We start from the raw sequence: 18,984 nt of genomic DNA on the forward strand, positions 1-18,984 counted from the left end.
ATTATACAGGACCATCAGGTATTTTGTCTTTGGGACCAAAAAGGTGACACCAGTAAATATAGAGGATAATTACTCTCGTAAAAGCAAAGCTCCTTTAGGACAAACTGTGGTATTTTGCCAAGAACAAGGTATTTGGGGTATGTCAGCAAGCCTAATATATATTCAGGTATCTTCTTACAATCTATAGATTAAAACATCAGCTATACAAATATGAAGCATGCTCACAACTGCCAGTGTACTATAGGCATGTAAAACAGTGACAAAGGTGATACTGGCCAATGTCGAGGAAAAAGGGAGTGATAAATGAAATTTGCTGTCATTTAACAGCCCTAAGAACAATATTACTTATGACTTTTATATGAGGACCTGTATTTTCAAGTAAGAGAAATTACAGAAAAGCAGCCATTTTCTGGGTTGCAATTATGTCAAACACCATGGAGAACATACTTCATGTATTTCTCTGGAAAAAATGGACGTTGCAGAATTTATCCTAATGAAGAAGAAGTTTGCTATTTAAGTTTTAAGACCTTAGTGGTTGCTTGTCCACTTTTGAAGAACGTGTTTACTTTCAAATACAGACTACTTTCAAAACTTGACCGTTACCTTTTCTATAGCAGCAAGCTCTTCTTACTGAAGGAATGATTTTTGTCATACCTTAAACCTAATCTAATTTTAATAAATATGTTTAAATTTCAACCTAGAAGTATGACCTACCTCTTTATCCATGCCTACTATTTGCCTCTTGGAAAGCTTTTCCAGCTCGATGGACGCGTTGTTGGCATGAGTCTCCACCTCCTTCTGCAGCTTAAGGCGGTGCTCGTCCATCTCAGCCTTCAGCTTATTCTCCAGGGCGATCAGCTGCTTCTGGTGCTGGCGCCGCATCCGCTTATATCCTGACATCTGTTCCCGCAACTCGTTCTCCTGCTCATGCTCATGGATCTGCCTTGTAACCTACAGATACAAATATATATATATATTAAATAATTACAATGGCATTTGTTTCAAAAGTGTTCTAATCTATCATGATGGTGCGCTTGTGCATAAAACCATGTTTGGGGCTTATTATTAAAGCTCTATCCTTTTAGGTGGAGATCTATTGAGCATCTAGGTTTTTTTTTTTTCTTTTTTTTTTTTTAAATGGGTCCATAATTTTGAATAGTGTTCATGTTTGGTGGAATATAAAGACAATGCTAAACAGTTTCCTGTTCAGAAGGTGGTTTGTCCAATTTGTATAGATTCTAGCACCACCTAAGTTGCATAGGTGTTTCAAGGAACCTCATTTGAGGCCCTTAAATGTCGAAGTCTGCTTACGATAGTGGATTTTTTATACAAATATATGCCGACTAGCCAAGAATAGTGAATTTGTATGGGCCGGGAAAGATGTCATGGAGAGCCCATGATAAAATGTTGAGATGCTGGTAGATAAAGTATGTAGACATCAGGATTTAAAGTAGGGCTTGGAAAGGCACGCAAATAACGCTTACTTTGTTGAGATAATCAAGCTTAAAAACGTACACAGTCAATTGCATACTCACAAATTTAATATTGGTGAAAGGGTTACAGAAGAAATGTAACAGTTGGAGGTAGTTTAAAAAGGTGAAATTCAACAATTTAAGATCCCCACCCAGTTTTAAAATGTATCACATAAAAAAAAAAATTAAATTATATATATATATATATATATATATATATATTTCTGCTTTTCTTTTGTTGAAGTGCAGTCATCAAGATTCTCAATAAGTCTTTGAAATGGTCTGGAATCATGGGAGATAACACCTCAAATAGGTGGCCTTTGGGCACATGTCCATAATGGACAGTCAGGAGATGGGAAAGACAATGAGGAGCGAGTTTCATTTTGTCTCAGGTTATTTCTCACATTTAAATCACCTGGAATTATCCACAAAATAAAGTTACACAAAATAATAAAAATAAATAGCCTTTCTGTATCTTTTCGCAAAACATCTCCCAAATTAGTCATCAATGAATCACAAACGGGCTATAAATAGAAATGGTCATACAAAGCAGAAATGAGAGTAGGACCTTAGTTCAGGATTCCTTGATTGGCTTTTGAAAGGATGGATTACTACAAGTGTAAGCGATAACTTGGGCAACAAACTGATGGATCAAAGAGATTGATCAAAACCTCCCGCATAAAATGCTGCTTTTGAGACATAGGCATACATAAAATGATTGGGGGTCCTCTGCTCTCAATGTGACAGAAGACTTAGTTACAGACCAGCAGGTACATTTATATTTTTAACATTTAAGGCCATAGGGGACAATGCAATATTGAACTCCTATTTCATGGTTTCAGGGTGTCAAAGGGGAAGCCAGAACAGACATGATAATGTACTCTAGCACAAAGGAAGCACTAGCCTTTAAATAGGCTGGTCCATAGAACAATAATCCAATAATTTTGCCGAGAGTTTAGTTTAAAAATTACCTGATTAAAAGGGGGCACAGATCAAGTAATCTCCTGTAGGTAGAGGGAAAAGGGATAAGAAACAGTGTGAAAAGTCAGTTTTATGGGAGTAGCATTTCCAAGCCCCCTATATGAGCTTGTTGGAAGGTGCCCCGTTTTAGTATGCATGAGAACCTCTCTGAAACAAGCAACATATGATGAAAGAATGCTTAGGGAGCTAAATGCACAGCTCAAAGCATTAGGAGGAAGGAGTTTGGGATATCGACACACTGGGCTGAATTTTCGAGGGTACATTTTTTTTTTTTTTTTATAAGGAGAAATCAGTTTTTCAGGATGCCAAAATAAGATGTAGATGTAACATTACTGGGCTGTAAATATAACCCAATTCAATCCCTAATGTAAAAGTAGACTTGAAGTGTCTTGAAGCCTTCACAGATACTGGGTATTTGTTATCAATCACCTAATATTAGTGAACCTGATGAAGCCCAAAACGGGTAAATCTGCTTAAAACGTGCATGTTGCAGTTAGGGGGATTTCAACCTCCCTTATATTAACTGGGAATTAAAAACATTTGCATTTGGGAAGGGCAATACTGAAAGACAATTATATGACTCCATTCATGATAGGACCGAAAGGGACATGAAAGGGAACTGAAAGATGTAAATGGCACATGCTCTGCTATAGTTATAAGTGTGGAACCTCATGGATCGATTCTGGTTCCACTTCTCTTCATATACAAATGAGTGTCCCTGCTCCAGCCTTGACTCATTCGAATCCACGACCACAGCTCAACTCAAACACCTTCTCCACTGTACCTGCTCAGCAGAATGGTTGTGGAAGTTGTGAAGTCTCTGGGATTTATTCACAAGGAAATGTTGCTAGAAGACTTTGCAGGAGAGTTGTGGTTCTAGCTCCCTCACATCAGTATTAATTATGAAGGGCAAACTGTGGCAGACTTCTTCACCAAGAAGGGCCGAGTCTATGACCAATCATCAGCTTCTCTGAAATACTCAAATGCAGCAAGTAGGTCCATGGTGCAGGCAGGCATGTTTGTAGTTTTTATCTTTATGCCAGCATGGATACAATTGTTGTTGTGCGACAAGGGAGGGCATTCATTGGCACATTGTTTTTAATAGCTTCTGGGGGGGTATGTCTGATTGCCCAATTGTCATGAATGATTTCTGATGTAGCTGCAACGAGCAACAACTTTCTACTCTATAATCAATTTTGAGTAGATCGCTTCAACCAACTCTGAAAGAGTGTCTCATCGAAGGAGAGCTGCGAGAGATCCCTGTCCCAGGGCTGAGACACAAGCTAAAAGATGTTAGCAACAAATGGCTCTTTGCAAGAGCAGTGATAATGACTTGATTACCGGATCAAGGGCCTTGAGCTGGGTGAAAATTAAAATAAAATTGTATCGTATATGTAATTGTATATTTTACAAAATTAGTAAATAATAGTATATAAATGTTTGTCATTTTAGGACAGGAAGGTTTACTAAGATGTCAAATTTTGCTGTTCTGGGAATATAGTCTTAATTGCGCAGATTCCGAGACTATCCCACAAAAGTATTTTTAAAAAGTAAAAAATATCTAAATAAAAATCATATGTTATTTGTAGAGTGGAAAGGCCACAGTGTCCTGCTTTCCTGATCATTTTATATAACCAGACATTGCAGGGTCTCCAATACACAAAATACACTAAGGGAAATCTCACAGCCAACACCGCAGGAAAATTGGTCCTTTCCTCCAAAATCTGCCCACTTTGCAAACTTGGTCTATCCAGCCAATCCCTTTAATAGTTTTTGCCAGTCTCTAAATTTTTTAGTTTCATACACATCACACACACACATATACCATGAGATAGAGTATAAAGAGGCAATATATCATGTACTCACTCCCCAGGATAACAACTCTCACACAACAAGCAGCCATTCTGCTTATACTTGGCTTGTGCGTTTGTCCAAATGCATAATTTTTCAGGTTTTTTTGTTGTTTTACTGCCCAACTTTTTATTTTGTCTAAATCCCTCTGTATGGAGGCTACATTCATTTCTGGTTTAATTACCTTTGCAGAGGCCACAAAATTTGCGTCATCCGCAAATATTAAGGTTTCAAAATTCAACGCCCGATCCCATTTCACTAAAATTAAAATAGCCGTTTTTGGTTTTTTTACGCCACTCAAAACATTTGTCCAACTGGAAATGTTCCGTTAACAACAACCCTCTATATTTTATCTGTTAAGCAGCTTTCTAAGAGCAACTACTTAGTGAAATTCACGTAGCCCACATCCATTGAATCTCCCTGGTCCTAATTGTGGCTTACAGTTTATAAAAAGCAAACAAGTTAGCTGACATGACCTATTACTCATAAAACCATATTTATTATTAACGCTATTGTTGCATAAAACAACTTCATGGATGGCATCTTAACAGTTCTTTCCTACTATGGATGCTATGCTGACCTGGCCCAGATCGTTTTTACATGGCATACCATACGCTTAGCTCAATTTCACAATTTGAAGACTGCTAACATGGATATGATAAGAATATAGATGTTCATGGTGCAGCACCTGATGGCCAGTAGACATTAAGTATTTTGATGCCAAACAAATAACTGCCATATTCAGCCGAAACACTGAAGGTAACCTTCTGTTCAACAGGCAACAAGGATCATCGAACGATGTCTACTGGTTGATAAAATAGCCATCAACTCTCCCCTAGCAGTCAAAGGTTTCAGAACCCATGTGTCAGTGTTGTACGGAGGATACCTACTGCTTGTAAACGATACTTCACAAGTCATTTCAAACAAAGTTGTATGTTGTAATACATTTGCTTTGAGCACTCAGTAGAAACGCTTTACTGTTATATGGAATTTTCATGGATACACATACCGGTATTAGAGACAAGCTTTACTTATGATCACACTAGGTCTGATTGCGTTGGCTGCATGTACACCAGAAACACATCAAGCATCCACGCATTTTAGATGTTAAATGAAGGGTTGGAAAAAAGTTATTAGAAGTTACAGAAAATGCTATAGCTGTTTCAGGCATATTAAAAGCACATTTGCTTTTGATGCTGGTTTATTACTGTCCACTTTTATACAATGTATGCATTGGTAGTATTGGGATGATGCAAATAGACTTTATGATCAGGTAAGGCCAGGTTACCAGCTCCGCTATAGCACCTGAAAAACTGTATATGCATTCAGTGCATATTTTGTATCAGTAACTATTGCATGGAATCTGTATGATGCCTGTATCCATTTTGAAAGAATTAATTTTGTATTAATTCTCTTGCAGCAATGTACACTTCTCCCCAATATTGTTTCAAAATCTATATACATAATGTTTTGTTGAAGGAGAACACTGTTTTGTATCAGTACCTGCCATCTTCGTTTAGATCATTTATTTGGAAGTATTGGCAGAAACCATGAAGACGTAAACGGGAATTGTCACCCTCACAGCTTTAAGCTTAAATACTGTACATTCAGTTATATCCATCTACCTTCACCTTGTGCCTTTTGCTTTGCAATATGCCATTGCATGCAAATAACGTTCCTGGCCCGCCCTTACAAATGCTGATTGAATGCATCAGGCAATAACTTAACAGAGAAGCAACAGCTTTACGAGAAAGAATAAACCTCTCAAATTCTATAAACAGTAGGCCAACGTTACATGGCAAAATACTGCTCTGTTTCCAACTTGACACCTCTAAAAATTAGAAATGCACCAAAACCTCTTCACCCCAATCAGGGGACAGTTTAGAGGCATTACATTTAGTGGCGAGCAACATTATCCCTTTATTTTCTTAGACAAGCAATTGGACGCGACGAGAGAGCCAAGCAATCACAGCTCCTTAAAAAGTATGCTTGGCTTCTTAATTTTATGGTGCTGGCCTGGGTCTAAATAAATACCCCTCACACTGCATATAAAAAGGAGTGTATCGCTTAACCAGCATCATTACATTTAGTTTTAGAATTGCCTACCTTGTTTTCAGTATAATTATTTCAGAGATATTTAGTTCAAAAGTAAGGTACTATTTTACCTCTTGGTAGTTAGGCTCTCTGGCAAAAGGTAGAACGACCAACGTTATTTATTTCCCTGCTCTTAGGTCCCCCCCCTTATGTTGAATCCATTCTTAAAAAGGCTTCCATAAAAAGTAAATAATTACTTAGCGGTGAGGAACAACTATTCGAAGTCCTGTGAAAATCTCCTTCCGCACAAAAATAATAAAAACTATGACATGGATGCGGCCATTGCTGTAAATCACGTGATTCTAGAAGAGTATTCTGAACTTACACTCTTATTTTTTACTTTTTTTTTTTTTTTTTTTTTTTTTACTCTTATTGTACAGTGAAATCCTTTCCTCCATGGAGTTTCATTAACCCAAGTGTTAAGCTGGGTGATAAACAATAGAAAGGCTCGTTGTTAAACTAGTACTGTTAAAATAAAATAAAAAAAATAATGCAGAACTTTTGAAAACTGATGTTAGTAATAACAATTGTTGGTGGGAGTTCTTCTTTTAATTCTTTGAACAGGGAAGTCCCATGATGCACACATAAATGTAGCGTTACTGGAGCTATAATTTACTTTTTTTAAGCTGCAAACCAAAAGGTTTATTTAGTGCAATGTAAGTAATACACTACTGTAAAATGCATAAAACAACCCATGCATTAGTAAAAAAAAAAACCAAAAACATTATTTTATATCTGCAAGGGGACGCTGGAGAACAGTAAGCCCTTTTACTTCTAACATCCAGCCTTATCATGCAGAGTATATGTGGCTTACTCAGCATCCACTCAGGTCAGGCTACTGCATCTTTGTCCAAGGTTACAGACCATGGTCTTTTGGGCAAAACGGAGTAAACATACCAAGAACATCTAATAAACTGGGCAGCCTAGTACACCATACAATCCATCGATGAATCAGAGTATTAAAACATGCCTTCTACTGAGGCTGCACAGGATACTAAACTCATTAAAATACTTGTCAGGGACAGAGCCAGACACCGGTTGTAACAAGAAAAATGCACGTCCACCTTATCTACTCTTGTAGAAATACACTACTTACTTTTATTTTTTAAGATAGCATTATACATATCTCACACTTTCTTGAATGCCTATACTGTGTTTCGTTGTGCTACTACTACTGCTGGAAGGTTATTCTACACATCTACTACACTTTCTGTAAAGTACAACGCTCACATGAATCATCAGCCTTCTACCCTGTAACTTCAAGTCATGACCCTCCCTGCTTCAGAGGTTATCCAAGGTCATCAAGAATTGTGAACAAAGTGCAGGTCCTCTGAATGAGGCTCGTGTTCATTGCTAAGCCTGCCCATCTGACATCACAGAAGGGGCTTTAAGCTCTTCTGATAAGTCTCATCACACCTATGACACGGAAGGCCTTACTCAATCACATTCACCGATCTGTAGAACTTTGTGGTTTCCCATCCATGAGCATAAAATGGCAGCTGGGAGCGGCTGCTAGTGGTCAGACTGCTGCCATGTAATACACAGAAGAGGGCTTTGGAGGAGCGACACGACTCTGTTGCTAGGCCACTTTAGTATTTCAATTATTTATTTATTTATTATTTTTACAGTTTTTAATGGACAGGGGACAGGGAACATTAAAGAGAAAAACAAAATAACAGCTTTTTTTTTTTTTTTTTTTTTTTAACTTCCCTCTACATGATCCAGAATGTATCTACGAATATTTTAAGAGACCCCCATGGGCAACAGCTCCTTTAAAACAGTAGCTTTCAGTTACAGATTATTTATCAAATAACTAATGAGTCTATCGTAGTGCTATGCACATGGAAAAGAACAATGGATGATCTATACACTATCTAAACAATATGCAAAGAAATAAGCAACAGCAAGTTTGACAGAAAAGAAACAAAAAGCTGTTTAATCACGGTAAACCTCTGCATATAAAACCATGACACTGCGAGAGAGTCAGGCAACAGAGGATGGTCCAGGTGGAAATAGATAAGCGTAACACAGATAACTCCTCATCAACCCTTCACCACGAAAAATTATTTTGCAGCATCCCTATTTTGGAAGACGGGAAAATCCAGATCACACTTGGAACAGTAGCCCATAGAAAACTTGACAACTCAAGCAAAAGCTGCCATTGCACAAGTAACAATGGAAACAAAGAAAACGTGATAAGTAATGAGCTTAACATACTGTATTTCATGAGTTGGCATGGCTTAACATCTTGTCCATAAATGGTTTGTTTCTTGGGGGACGCAAGGGGAACTAGTCTATAAAAGGGCAACCATTTTAGAGACAATTCACTAAAACAAATGTTGCTATGCCATTTGCTATTGAATGGGCTTTTTATCTTTTTTTTTACCCCCCCATGGCGAATTGTAGCATGTGGACGGCTACTGGGCTAGGAATCCAATAGCATCCTAGATCTTAAGAACATGATATGATGGCAGAAGCTTTCCATTGCCATGTCTGATAACCAGACATATGTATGTGTGTGTATACACATATATATGTAAAAGCAATGAAATGTTACAAAAAATACAAACGCAATCCATTTAGAAAACCTTTGAGTATGCTGTAGAATGTAGTAGGTAGGGGACAGACAAAATTAATAAGGCTCTATGAAAATCTAAAGAGTCATGGTTTGCAGGTAAATCAATATTTTATAAATAAATTACAAACCAATATAACATTAAGTTAATTGAAGAAGCTTATTCATTAGTGATTGAGCATCCAGTGGTTCTATAACACCAGAAAGGTAGGGCAGAACAAGAAGAAAAAAAAAAAAAAAAAAAACACACACACACACACACACACACACACAACGTGATGACAAGGTCTACAAAAACTTCAAATAATGTATAGTCTACTGCTACATGGCCCTCGTACGTAGAAGATACTTCCCATCTACTCTACAGTGCATTATTGATCTGAGAGCCATCAGGAAGATCTAGACAACAGGTTTCCCGCTCGGTACAAACAAACAAAAAAAGAGGGCAACAAAGTCTGAGTAAAGAAGAATAGCTTTATCTACACCATGCATCCATAAAGCAGTTGGAGTAGTCACATGTATGTCTAATATATAAACTGTATCCACAATTATACTCAAGCTTTAACATCCTAGGGGGCATAAATGGGATTATCCATTTATTCCAAAGTAACACAAGCTGGAAATGTCACCATCCATGGCTATTTCGCTCCTTAGAACATGACCTACACAAAATTGTTTAAATACATGAAATATAATGCTATAGTACATTGTTTGATATTCAATACGGATTGTACAATGTATACACATGGCTCTGATTTGTGATTTAGCGAGGGAAACTGCCTCTTAATTCCCTGTTTGGGAGCAAACACAATGACCACCAGTATGAAACGATATCGTACACATACAGCATCACTCCTGTGTGCAAAGCAGCTGATTACCGTCCATGATATCAGACTAGAATTTACAGCTTGATAACCGGTTTGAGAAGCACTTTATCTTACTAATGGAAGCATCAAGCTGGATTAGTGAGTGGAAAGATTACTAATGGCATTATATAAGGTGAAAACTCATTGTGTGTGATGGAAGGAGGAAACTAAGTGGCATGTTGCCACCAGTGGGTTTTTGTTGTTGTTTTTTAAAGACATCTTGCAGGAATATATTTCCACAAGTATCCCAGGCCCAAATACTAACTAATCATTATGCAGTATGTTCCTAACCCTTCATGAGTCTAAGAAATAAAGAAAGCGTCAGGCAGTACAAACCTGTGGGGCCCATCTAGTATGCCTTTGCCAAGCCAAGCTTATAAATTCTCAAACTACTTGAACCTCAAAAGTTTAAAAAAAAACAAAAAGTTGGCATTAAATATTAAGGAAGATCGTACAACAGCTCCAAGTACGTAGATTTCTCTACAAAATGATGCAAGAAAAATCTAGAAGTGCGTGCAGCTAAAACAACCAAGTATGCCATGGGATATGTACAAACAATATTGAGTCAATGGAAGCCTTTGTGCGATTCCCCAATGCCATACAAAAAAGGTGACCCTTAAAGAGATATGCATCTGAAACAATAGGGGCAACATTTGCATACTTGAAATAAATTAAAACTTTCAGTCTGCCTCAGCCTTTTTTACGGTTTAGGTGAGGTAAACCTAAAAATCAAATATTTGATGGATGGGATGTCTTGTATACGTACAGATAAAGATATCTAAACTGTGGTTCACAGCAGTATACCTTCTAAGCCCCTTTAGACTCGTCCCAGAAGCCAGTAAACTAGTCAAAAATGTTTACTGTTGACTAATAAACTTTGTGTTATTGGTCTCTACAGGTGCATCCCATCTTTGCTACTAAAATGCCAAACTGGCTCCTAAAATTGTATGCACGACTCTAAATCCTTCATTGGAGTTGCCAGTGCCACACTGGAGCCTTGGAGGGAAGCCATTCTGCATTCTTAAGGGATGATTGCCTCAAATGTACTATGAAGGCACCAGTGAAGGCAATAAAATAGTAAAGCAAAAGGCTCTAAGAGTCTGATGTAGTCTCACATTGTCAATACTGGTGAAAAGAAAATTTATATACAAGGTTTTGTGTTTCAAAACACAGGGAATACCAAATCTGTATGCATTTGATTTCCCATTAAAAGGTTGTCAGGTTGTTTTATACTTGGTTTGCTGTGACCATTTCAATCCTCAATCTCTTCCCCATATGTAGACAATCCTTATTGGTCCATGAGATGTGTATACAAACAAGTTACGAGCATATTCTGAAACTAAAACCTCTTTCCATCTACTATCCCAAGATATGCTTGTATGTACATTAAATGTTCATACATAAATGTTGAAATTACTGAAAAGAAACATTCTGCTTAAAGAATATACAAATAATTCATATTAGTTTTCTATACATACATCACATAACCAAAAGTATGTAGAAACCTGACCTATTCGTGCTGGGATAGAAAAGGGCCTTCCCATAACTATTCCCACAAAGTTGAAACCATACAATTGTCTAAAATGACTTTGTATGCAGTAGCAATAACACTATCCCTCATTAATACTTAGGGGCCTAAACTCTGAAAAACATCCGCAGATTATCCCTCCTCCAACCAACTATACAGTAGCCCCCATGCATTCCGGTAAGTGCCATTCTTCTGGTATCCACCAAACCCAGAATTGTCCCGCCAGACATGAAGCGCGATTCATCGCTCCAGAGAACAGGTTTCCGGTGGCAGTCTTTACACAACTCAGGCCCAAGCATGGCTTTGCGCATATTGTTTGTCTGTGGAGATGGCTGCTTATGTGCTAGATTTCATCTTAACTGTTATTATGTTTAGAGCTGAAACAACGAATCGATAAAATCGATAATAATCGATAACGGAAATCATCGATAACGATTTCCGTTATCGATTAATCGAGTGATCAATTCGTTGTTGGAGCACTCGGCTCCTTTTACTTACCTCCGCGAGCGTTCCCCGCTTCTGCTACACGCTCTGCAGTCTCCGCCTTCTTCTAGCTACGTGACGGATGTGACGTGTTCCGGTTCGCTCTGTGCGAGTGGCTCCACTCGCACAGAGCGGTTCGCTCGGTGCGAGTGGCTCCATTCGCACAGAGCGGTTCGCTCTGTGCGAGTGGCTCCATTCGCACAGAGCGGTTCGCTCTGTGCGAGTGGCTCCATTCGCACAGAGCGGTTCGCTCTGTGCGAATGGATCCATTCGCACAGAGCGATTCGCGGGGGTGGGGGTCCACGGCGGGGTGGGAGTGGGGTTTCAGGGGATGCAGGGCAGGGTGTGAGTGTGGGTGCAGGGCAGAGTGGGGGTGGGGGTGCAGGGCAGAGTGGGGGTGGGGGTGCAGGGCAGAGTGGGGGTGGGGGGTGCAGGGCAGGAGACTGGGTGCAGGGCAGAGTGGGGGTGGGGATGCAGGGTGTGAGTGTGGGTGCAGAGCAGAGTGGGAGACTGGGTGCAGGGCAGAGTGGGGGTGGGGATGCAGGGCAGGGTGTGAGTGTGGGTGCAGGGCAGAGTGGGTGCAGGGCAGAGTGGGTGCAGGGCAGAGTGTGAGTGTGGGGGCAGGGCAGAATGTGGGGGCAGGGCTGGGTGCAGGGCAGAGTTGGAGACTGGGTGCAGGGGCACAGTGCAAAGTGCTGGGTGCAAAGTGCCAGTGCTGGGTGCAAAGTGCCAGGGCTGGGTGCAAAGTGCCAGGGCTGGGTGCAAAGTGCTGGGTGCAAAGTGCCAGGGCTGGGGCAAAGTGCTGGGCGCAAAGTGCTGAGTGCTGGGTACAAAGTGCTGGGTGCAAAGTGCAAAGTGCTGGTGCAAAGTGCTGGGTGCAAAGTGCTGGATGCAAAGTGCCAGGACTGGGGCAAAGTGCTGGGTGCTGAGTGCTGGGTACAAAGTGCTGGGTGCAAAGTGCCAGGGCTGGGTGCAAAGTGCTGGTGCAAAGTGCTGAATGCTGGGTGCAAAGTGCTGGATGCAAAGTGCCAGGGCTGGGGCAAAGTGCTGGGGGCAAAGTGCTGGGTGCAAAGTGCCAGGGCTGGGTGCAAAGTGCTGGGTGCAAAGTGCTGGGTGCAAAGTGCAAAGTGCTGGGGCAAAGTTTCTTGAACAGTAATAGTCCACCTCTTTTCAGAATGTTTGGGGTTATTTTGTTTCATAAATATTGTGTTTGGGTTCTTGTACTTTGAAAATATTGTTTTTTATTACATCATAACAAAATAAGAATGTTAATGTAAATTTTAAGTTGTTTTTTAACATCCAGTTCATTAAATTCTTTTAAATAAACGAAAAATTTGCATATTGTTTTTTTTATCCGATTAATCGATTAATCGAAAAAATAATCGGCCGATTAATCGATTATTAAAATAATCGTTAGTTGCAGCCCTAATTATGTTACCCGTTAGCAATGGGTGTGGCTGAAACACAAACTCAGTAATTAGGTGTATCAACATATATTTGGCCATATAGTGTTTGCATGCACACAATGTAAGAAGATAACAAAGGAAACGTGGAATGATAGTCCAGCAGACATAGTAAAGATTAATATAAGAGAATTTAATCATGTATGTGGTAGGTATCAGGCTCTGCTGAACATAAAACCAAGGACAAAATTAGGCTTGAGGTCTTACTGCAGGTAGCAAAATGAACAGAATAGATGGGCCAGACTCCTAGAATAATAATAATCCACAAGCGAAACGAGCAGGGCTCATATTTTTATCTTTTGTTGATTTGTACCTTTGTATTTGTGGTCTTGAAGAAATTAAGAGCCATGTAAAAATATTCTATAGTTACCTGATGTTTTAGCCTTCACAACAACATATCAAATATCCTATACTGCTTCCCATATATCACAGGCACCTTCACCTATAGCTCTATTATGGAAGAAACACAAAAACAGTTCCGAGCTTCATTATAAAATCCCAATGCTAGATTGCTCAGGCATGAGAATGCATGAAAAATAAAAAAATCGCCACCATTTTCTTTCAATGCGGTTTAAGCATTGATAGCCTGCTTAGGAGGATCTTCCTCTACTTATTTTAACTTTATTAAAATAAAAAACCCACAAAGTTGAATACACATTTTTTTAGGTTTTTTTTTTTTTTTAAGACACCTTCAACCTACCTCTTCTAATAAACCTAGATCCAGAAGACATCAACCTTCCACCTACCTTCAAGACCTCCTTGTGACGCTAACAACAATCAAAAAAATCCTCACTCAAGTAGTCCCTCATTCTCCATCAATCCTCTAATAGATTGAAAGCTCTCTATTGTCAAATTGCATATTGGCATTAGGCATCTGCTGGTGCTCTATAAATAAATGTAATGTTATCAGACCCTTGCAGGAATTTCCCCACATTTTAATGTGCCTTAAATTATACAAATGAGATTGAGCTGATATTTTAAGGTTAATAGCGGTTTATGTGGAATTTGCCCCAACCCATCAAAGAGCACCACACTAAGCGTAATTTTAGGAGGAAAAGCTTATACCTTCTAACAGAGAATATGTAGTGGTAGGAAAACAATACTATAAATGTATGTTTAAAACCATATGGACTAAAACTACAAAATTATATAGAACAAAAAAAGGTAGGACACACTTAACCATAATGGCACCTCCTTGGTTCTAATCTATTCTATACATTATCAAATAGTCTATAAAAAGGTGAGAGAAAAAGAAATGCATTAACCTATTGAGAACACCCCCGTTCCCTAGAACTTTAAAAAGTCATGTTTTTAAAAATTGAAAAGCACTTCTGCGTGGGACATGGCTTGTTTGTCATATTTTAGGTTAGCGGTTTTTGAGAAAATTGATGAGTTTAACTCTATGGTCTTAATATCTTTTCAGTCTAACAATGATAAAATAAGCGTCCCTCCTGGGAGTAGAGTTAACCGTCAACATTCATCGAAGCGATTATTTCACTTACAACGTTATGGAAGGCTCTACAGGTGGGCAGATGCTTGGGTATCAAATGAGTTTGTTCAGAGCTGGAAAACCCAAGCAGTTAATGGATCATAAGTATATTAGTAAACAGATATGACTTTTCTTGGCAAAAAATAAATGTGAATTCATTGAAAGCCTCCCTAAAGTGTGGACTCTACAAAGCGTTTCCATGTAAAAAGTTCTGCAGAGCAGCTTGGCCTCTCCTCTTCCCTTGATCACTACTCCGATTAGTAAACCAGAATGTCAAAGCGACGGAGGTCATGCCCTGGGTTAAAATCTTAAACAGAGCCATAAGATATAATGCACTGGGAGCAAAGTCAGTGTGCTTGTACTAAAGATGCCACCTACCAGAAGACTGGATAGGCACTGTTGGGAAGAAATCGCAATGCTATTTTTTTTTTTACTTTGTCCTGTTAAAAAACATATCTATATGCCTGGGTTCTAAATTAGGCATTGATTTGTCCAAACCAGAATAAGCACATGATCTTCCAAAGTCATCTGACGCAAGTGGAGTCCAATATTTGTATTAAAAAGGCACACTTGAGCCAGCATATGTACTAATGCATATGATGATAGCCACACGGTCCCCTTAAATTTTAATGTGGTCCGTTTTACATGTGATGAGCCTGTAAAATACCCCCCAAATGAATTTCCCCCTTTTCCCAACCCACTACCTTAAATGCCCTGCAGGAAATCCATCTCCCTGCACATTATGCATTCCTCTCTAGTCGGCTCCAGAGCTAGTTCTGCTGAAAGCTGCATGCAGGTATCCATTTAGACCCTATTGGTTTCGATGGGAGCACTTTCCTGCCACCGATTGGCTGCTTAAGCTGTCAGTGACAACCATACTCCCAATATTTTCTTTGGAAGTACTTTACTGTCACTGACTGACAGTTTAGGCGGCCAATGAGGGCCAAGAAATTTCAGATCATGGAGTAAGAAAGTGTTTGCAACCATGGGGCAAAAGCTTCTGACAGGTGTTTATTTTTTCCTTTTGAGGAAAATGCACATTAAACATGCTCACAGAGTACAGGGGCAGGCAGCAGTTTGAACAGGGAACGACTGGAACGTAGTATGATTCATAAAGCAAAGGATCAATCCTCTCTGTGTTATTTAAGTGGAAAGGTAAACCGAACTCCAATATAACAGTACTGGGAAAGGTTTTTGTAATTTTACCTTGCAGTTTGTACATTAGTATGATTTAGTTATACAGAGAACTCCTCTTATTCTGGTTAGTGGGTTATGCAACCAAAATACCTTTCATGATGTTAACTCATGGGTGACCAACAAACCAATGAAAACAAAAAAAAAAGCCCATCAATCCGAGTTCAGTCATAATATCCAAATCTCTTCTAATTAATAATCACAAAATATTGGGGTACGTTAAACAGAGACGTTTTGATTTACAACCCCTTAAAAGGACGTAAATGGGAATAAGTATAACTCTTGCATTCTCCTGTATGTCTTATTAAGATACACAGTGCTTTGTAAATCTCCCTCTCTGTGTCATATATTATATAGAATTATACACATAGATTTAGTAGCCATCTTCATTTTTAGAAGCCTAGAAATGGTGTATATAGCATTCCATATTAAAAGAGCACAAAGTTAAGCATCAACCCTAAATCTTTGAAAACCGTGGCTACCTGGCTGTTGGTATTTGCTCAGTCTTGGAAATAGTGATAGCTTCGTTCAGTTAATTATTTTCTTTAGTGCAATATTCACTGCATGCCTACTTACTTATAACAACTGCTGTTAAGAAAGATTGGGGAAACTCACATGTTGCTTCATGCTAAACACACACACACACACACACACTATACTATATTTGTAATCTTTATTAAAGTCAATGTTTGCATATGCTCATTGGCAGAATAAATAATTAGCAGTTTGATACATTTCAGGAAAGAAGCATATCACCAAAGTGTCAAAGGACAGAAAGGTTATATATACTGCTTTGTAAGTGTGTGGACTACAGTACCAATACATTGTGCAAACACAGGTATGCACTGAATTAAACCTCCTGACCAAGCGTCACACTCAAACACCAAGAATTCATCCATACATGGATACAATGCTGAACCCTGCCGGCGCTTACATGTGCTCGGAGCCCCAAAAGGATTACAATAACTGCTACATCTGTGTTGACTTCCAGTACTGGGATGCACCCATGAACCCATTATTTATTCCGTAAAGAGGTGCTCATAGAACATTGTGCATTAAATACTTTTCCCCAATTAAATATTTTTAATTGGTAACTTTGAACAATTTATAATCTACTTCACAACAGAGGTCTATTCCACAAATTTCAAGTTATTTCAGTTGGAGGGGGAATGGCAAAACATGAATAAAGAGGTATGAGCAAAGAGGAGACCATTCTGAACAGCTGGGGCCAAACTCAAGCTGTCATTGAAATTGTTGAAGAAGGAGATCCAAAGACTACAGAAGGTTTGCCGATATCATAAATTCTACACTAGTCACTGATTTTTTTTCCTTGTCAGAGTGAAATATTTAAGACTAGGAAAAAAAATGGACCGATTACTGGATAGAAATGGGAAACTAGCAGACAAAAATAAAAACCAACCTTGGGTATCACACAAATGATGCCTTCTTCTAACCACAAATGTATCCATGGCTACCACTAACAGGCTGTGAGGCTTTACAAAGCGATAATTAGTACAGCGTGTTGATGCCCAGAATTCCACAGCCAACAGGTTACATCATGGTATGAAGTAATTAAGGTGTGCAAAAGCCCAGGAGGTCAAGAGAGATTAAAAGACAGGGAAAGTGCAAAGGGCCTACAGATACCAGCGAGATGGAGGGAAGAATTAAGATGGTGCTGTAGTGTGTGTTTTGTGAAAAAAATACAGCTTTGGTTAGGTGAACGCGTCCGACATGCATACATAGAACAATTGGCCAACATACATTTCCAAAGATTAAAAGAGTTTATGGTATCATTAATTAACGAAGTGGCCCACAGTTCATTTGGATAAGTTTAAGAGCCAAGTACAACACACTCTAAATACAAATAGAGACCAAAGGCCACATTAAGAGAAGTCAATTATCTACATTTCAAAGGGTCCTGATGACAAGGCATATTACAAAAACCTTACCCGTGACAATATCAATATCACACGTCAAGAAAAAAGAAGAATATAAATAAGCAAGAGTAGAAGAGAATTGGCAAGTCTACTCAGGATGCAGAATTGGCCATGTTCAATTAGATATTTGACTGGCAGGAGAAGGTCACTCATGTTTACCAATGTCTAAAGTTCCAAGACACAGGGGAAATTCTTAGATTTGGCACAATACTTTTTTGTCTTGACGGGGGGGGCATCAATGTTCCCATTGTATGCAGGATAAACATGTGTACAACTAAACATAGATATTGTTTAAATCTGGTGGGTGCTACCTCAACTCATTTTAATCTTTGATACATATATATATACATATATATATATATATATATATATATATATATATATATATATATATATATATATATATATATATATATATATATATATATATATATATATATATATATATATACACACACACACACACACACACACTTTTTTTTTTTTTTTACATGAGTAAGCATTTTACTTTGAGGAGAACAAAAACTATGTTGCCACTTTTTATTACACATCAATAAACATATCTGGAAAGGGTCAAGAGTACTACACACTTCAATGTGAAATTCTGGGGATTACAAAACAAAAATGTATGTATATTACCAGCAACTGAAAGGGACTACTTTTTTGCAGGCCATGATGTCAGAAGATCCTAATTGTAAATCATCAGAACTGCAAATGCTTGACCGTATTGAACAGCATATACAAACAATTAAGATGTGTAATATTGTGTGCCACTAGCACATTCCAATCTGTGGAATAACCAGAATCGATATTCAAATACGAGATCTGAATATCCTTGTGCCACCCAGCATCACTGGATGTCGACAGAATCTGGTTAAGCCTCTTGATGCCATAATAGAAGCACTGATTATCTCAACGAGACGACAGATTTTTCTAACTAGTTTTTGATGAATATAGGATGCAAAATAAAAGATTACCCCCCCCCCAAATTTTTTTTTATACATATAACAAATGGGAGGGAAGGGAGCCGGTGAAGGGGTGTGACACATGC

The 18,984-nt window shown here is 38.7% G+C and overlaps 1 protein-coding gene across 1 annotated transcript in view; it reads right to left on the reverse strand.

Moving 5' to 3' along the window:
* The window catches only part of TAOK3 (TAO kinase 3), a 71,842-nt gene that overhangs the window by 18,131 nt on the left and 34,727 nt on the right, over positions 1-18,984 (reverse strand). The window contains exon 15 of the mRNA XM_053473354.1: positions 715-951. Within this exon, the coding sequence (XP_053329329.1) occupies positions 715-951 (237 nt within the window). The remainder of the gene's footprint in view (positions 1-714; positions 952-18,984) is intronic.

This window comes from Spea bombifrons, chromosome 1 (assembly GCF_027358695.1).
Source record: "Spea bombifrons isolate aSpeBom1 chromosome 1, aSpeBom1.2.pri, whole genome shotgun sequence".
Lineage (NCBI taxonomy): Eukaryota > Metazoa > Chordata > Amphibia > Anura > Pelobatidae > Spea > Spea bombifrons.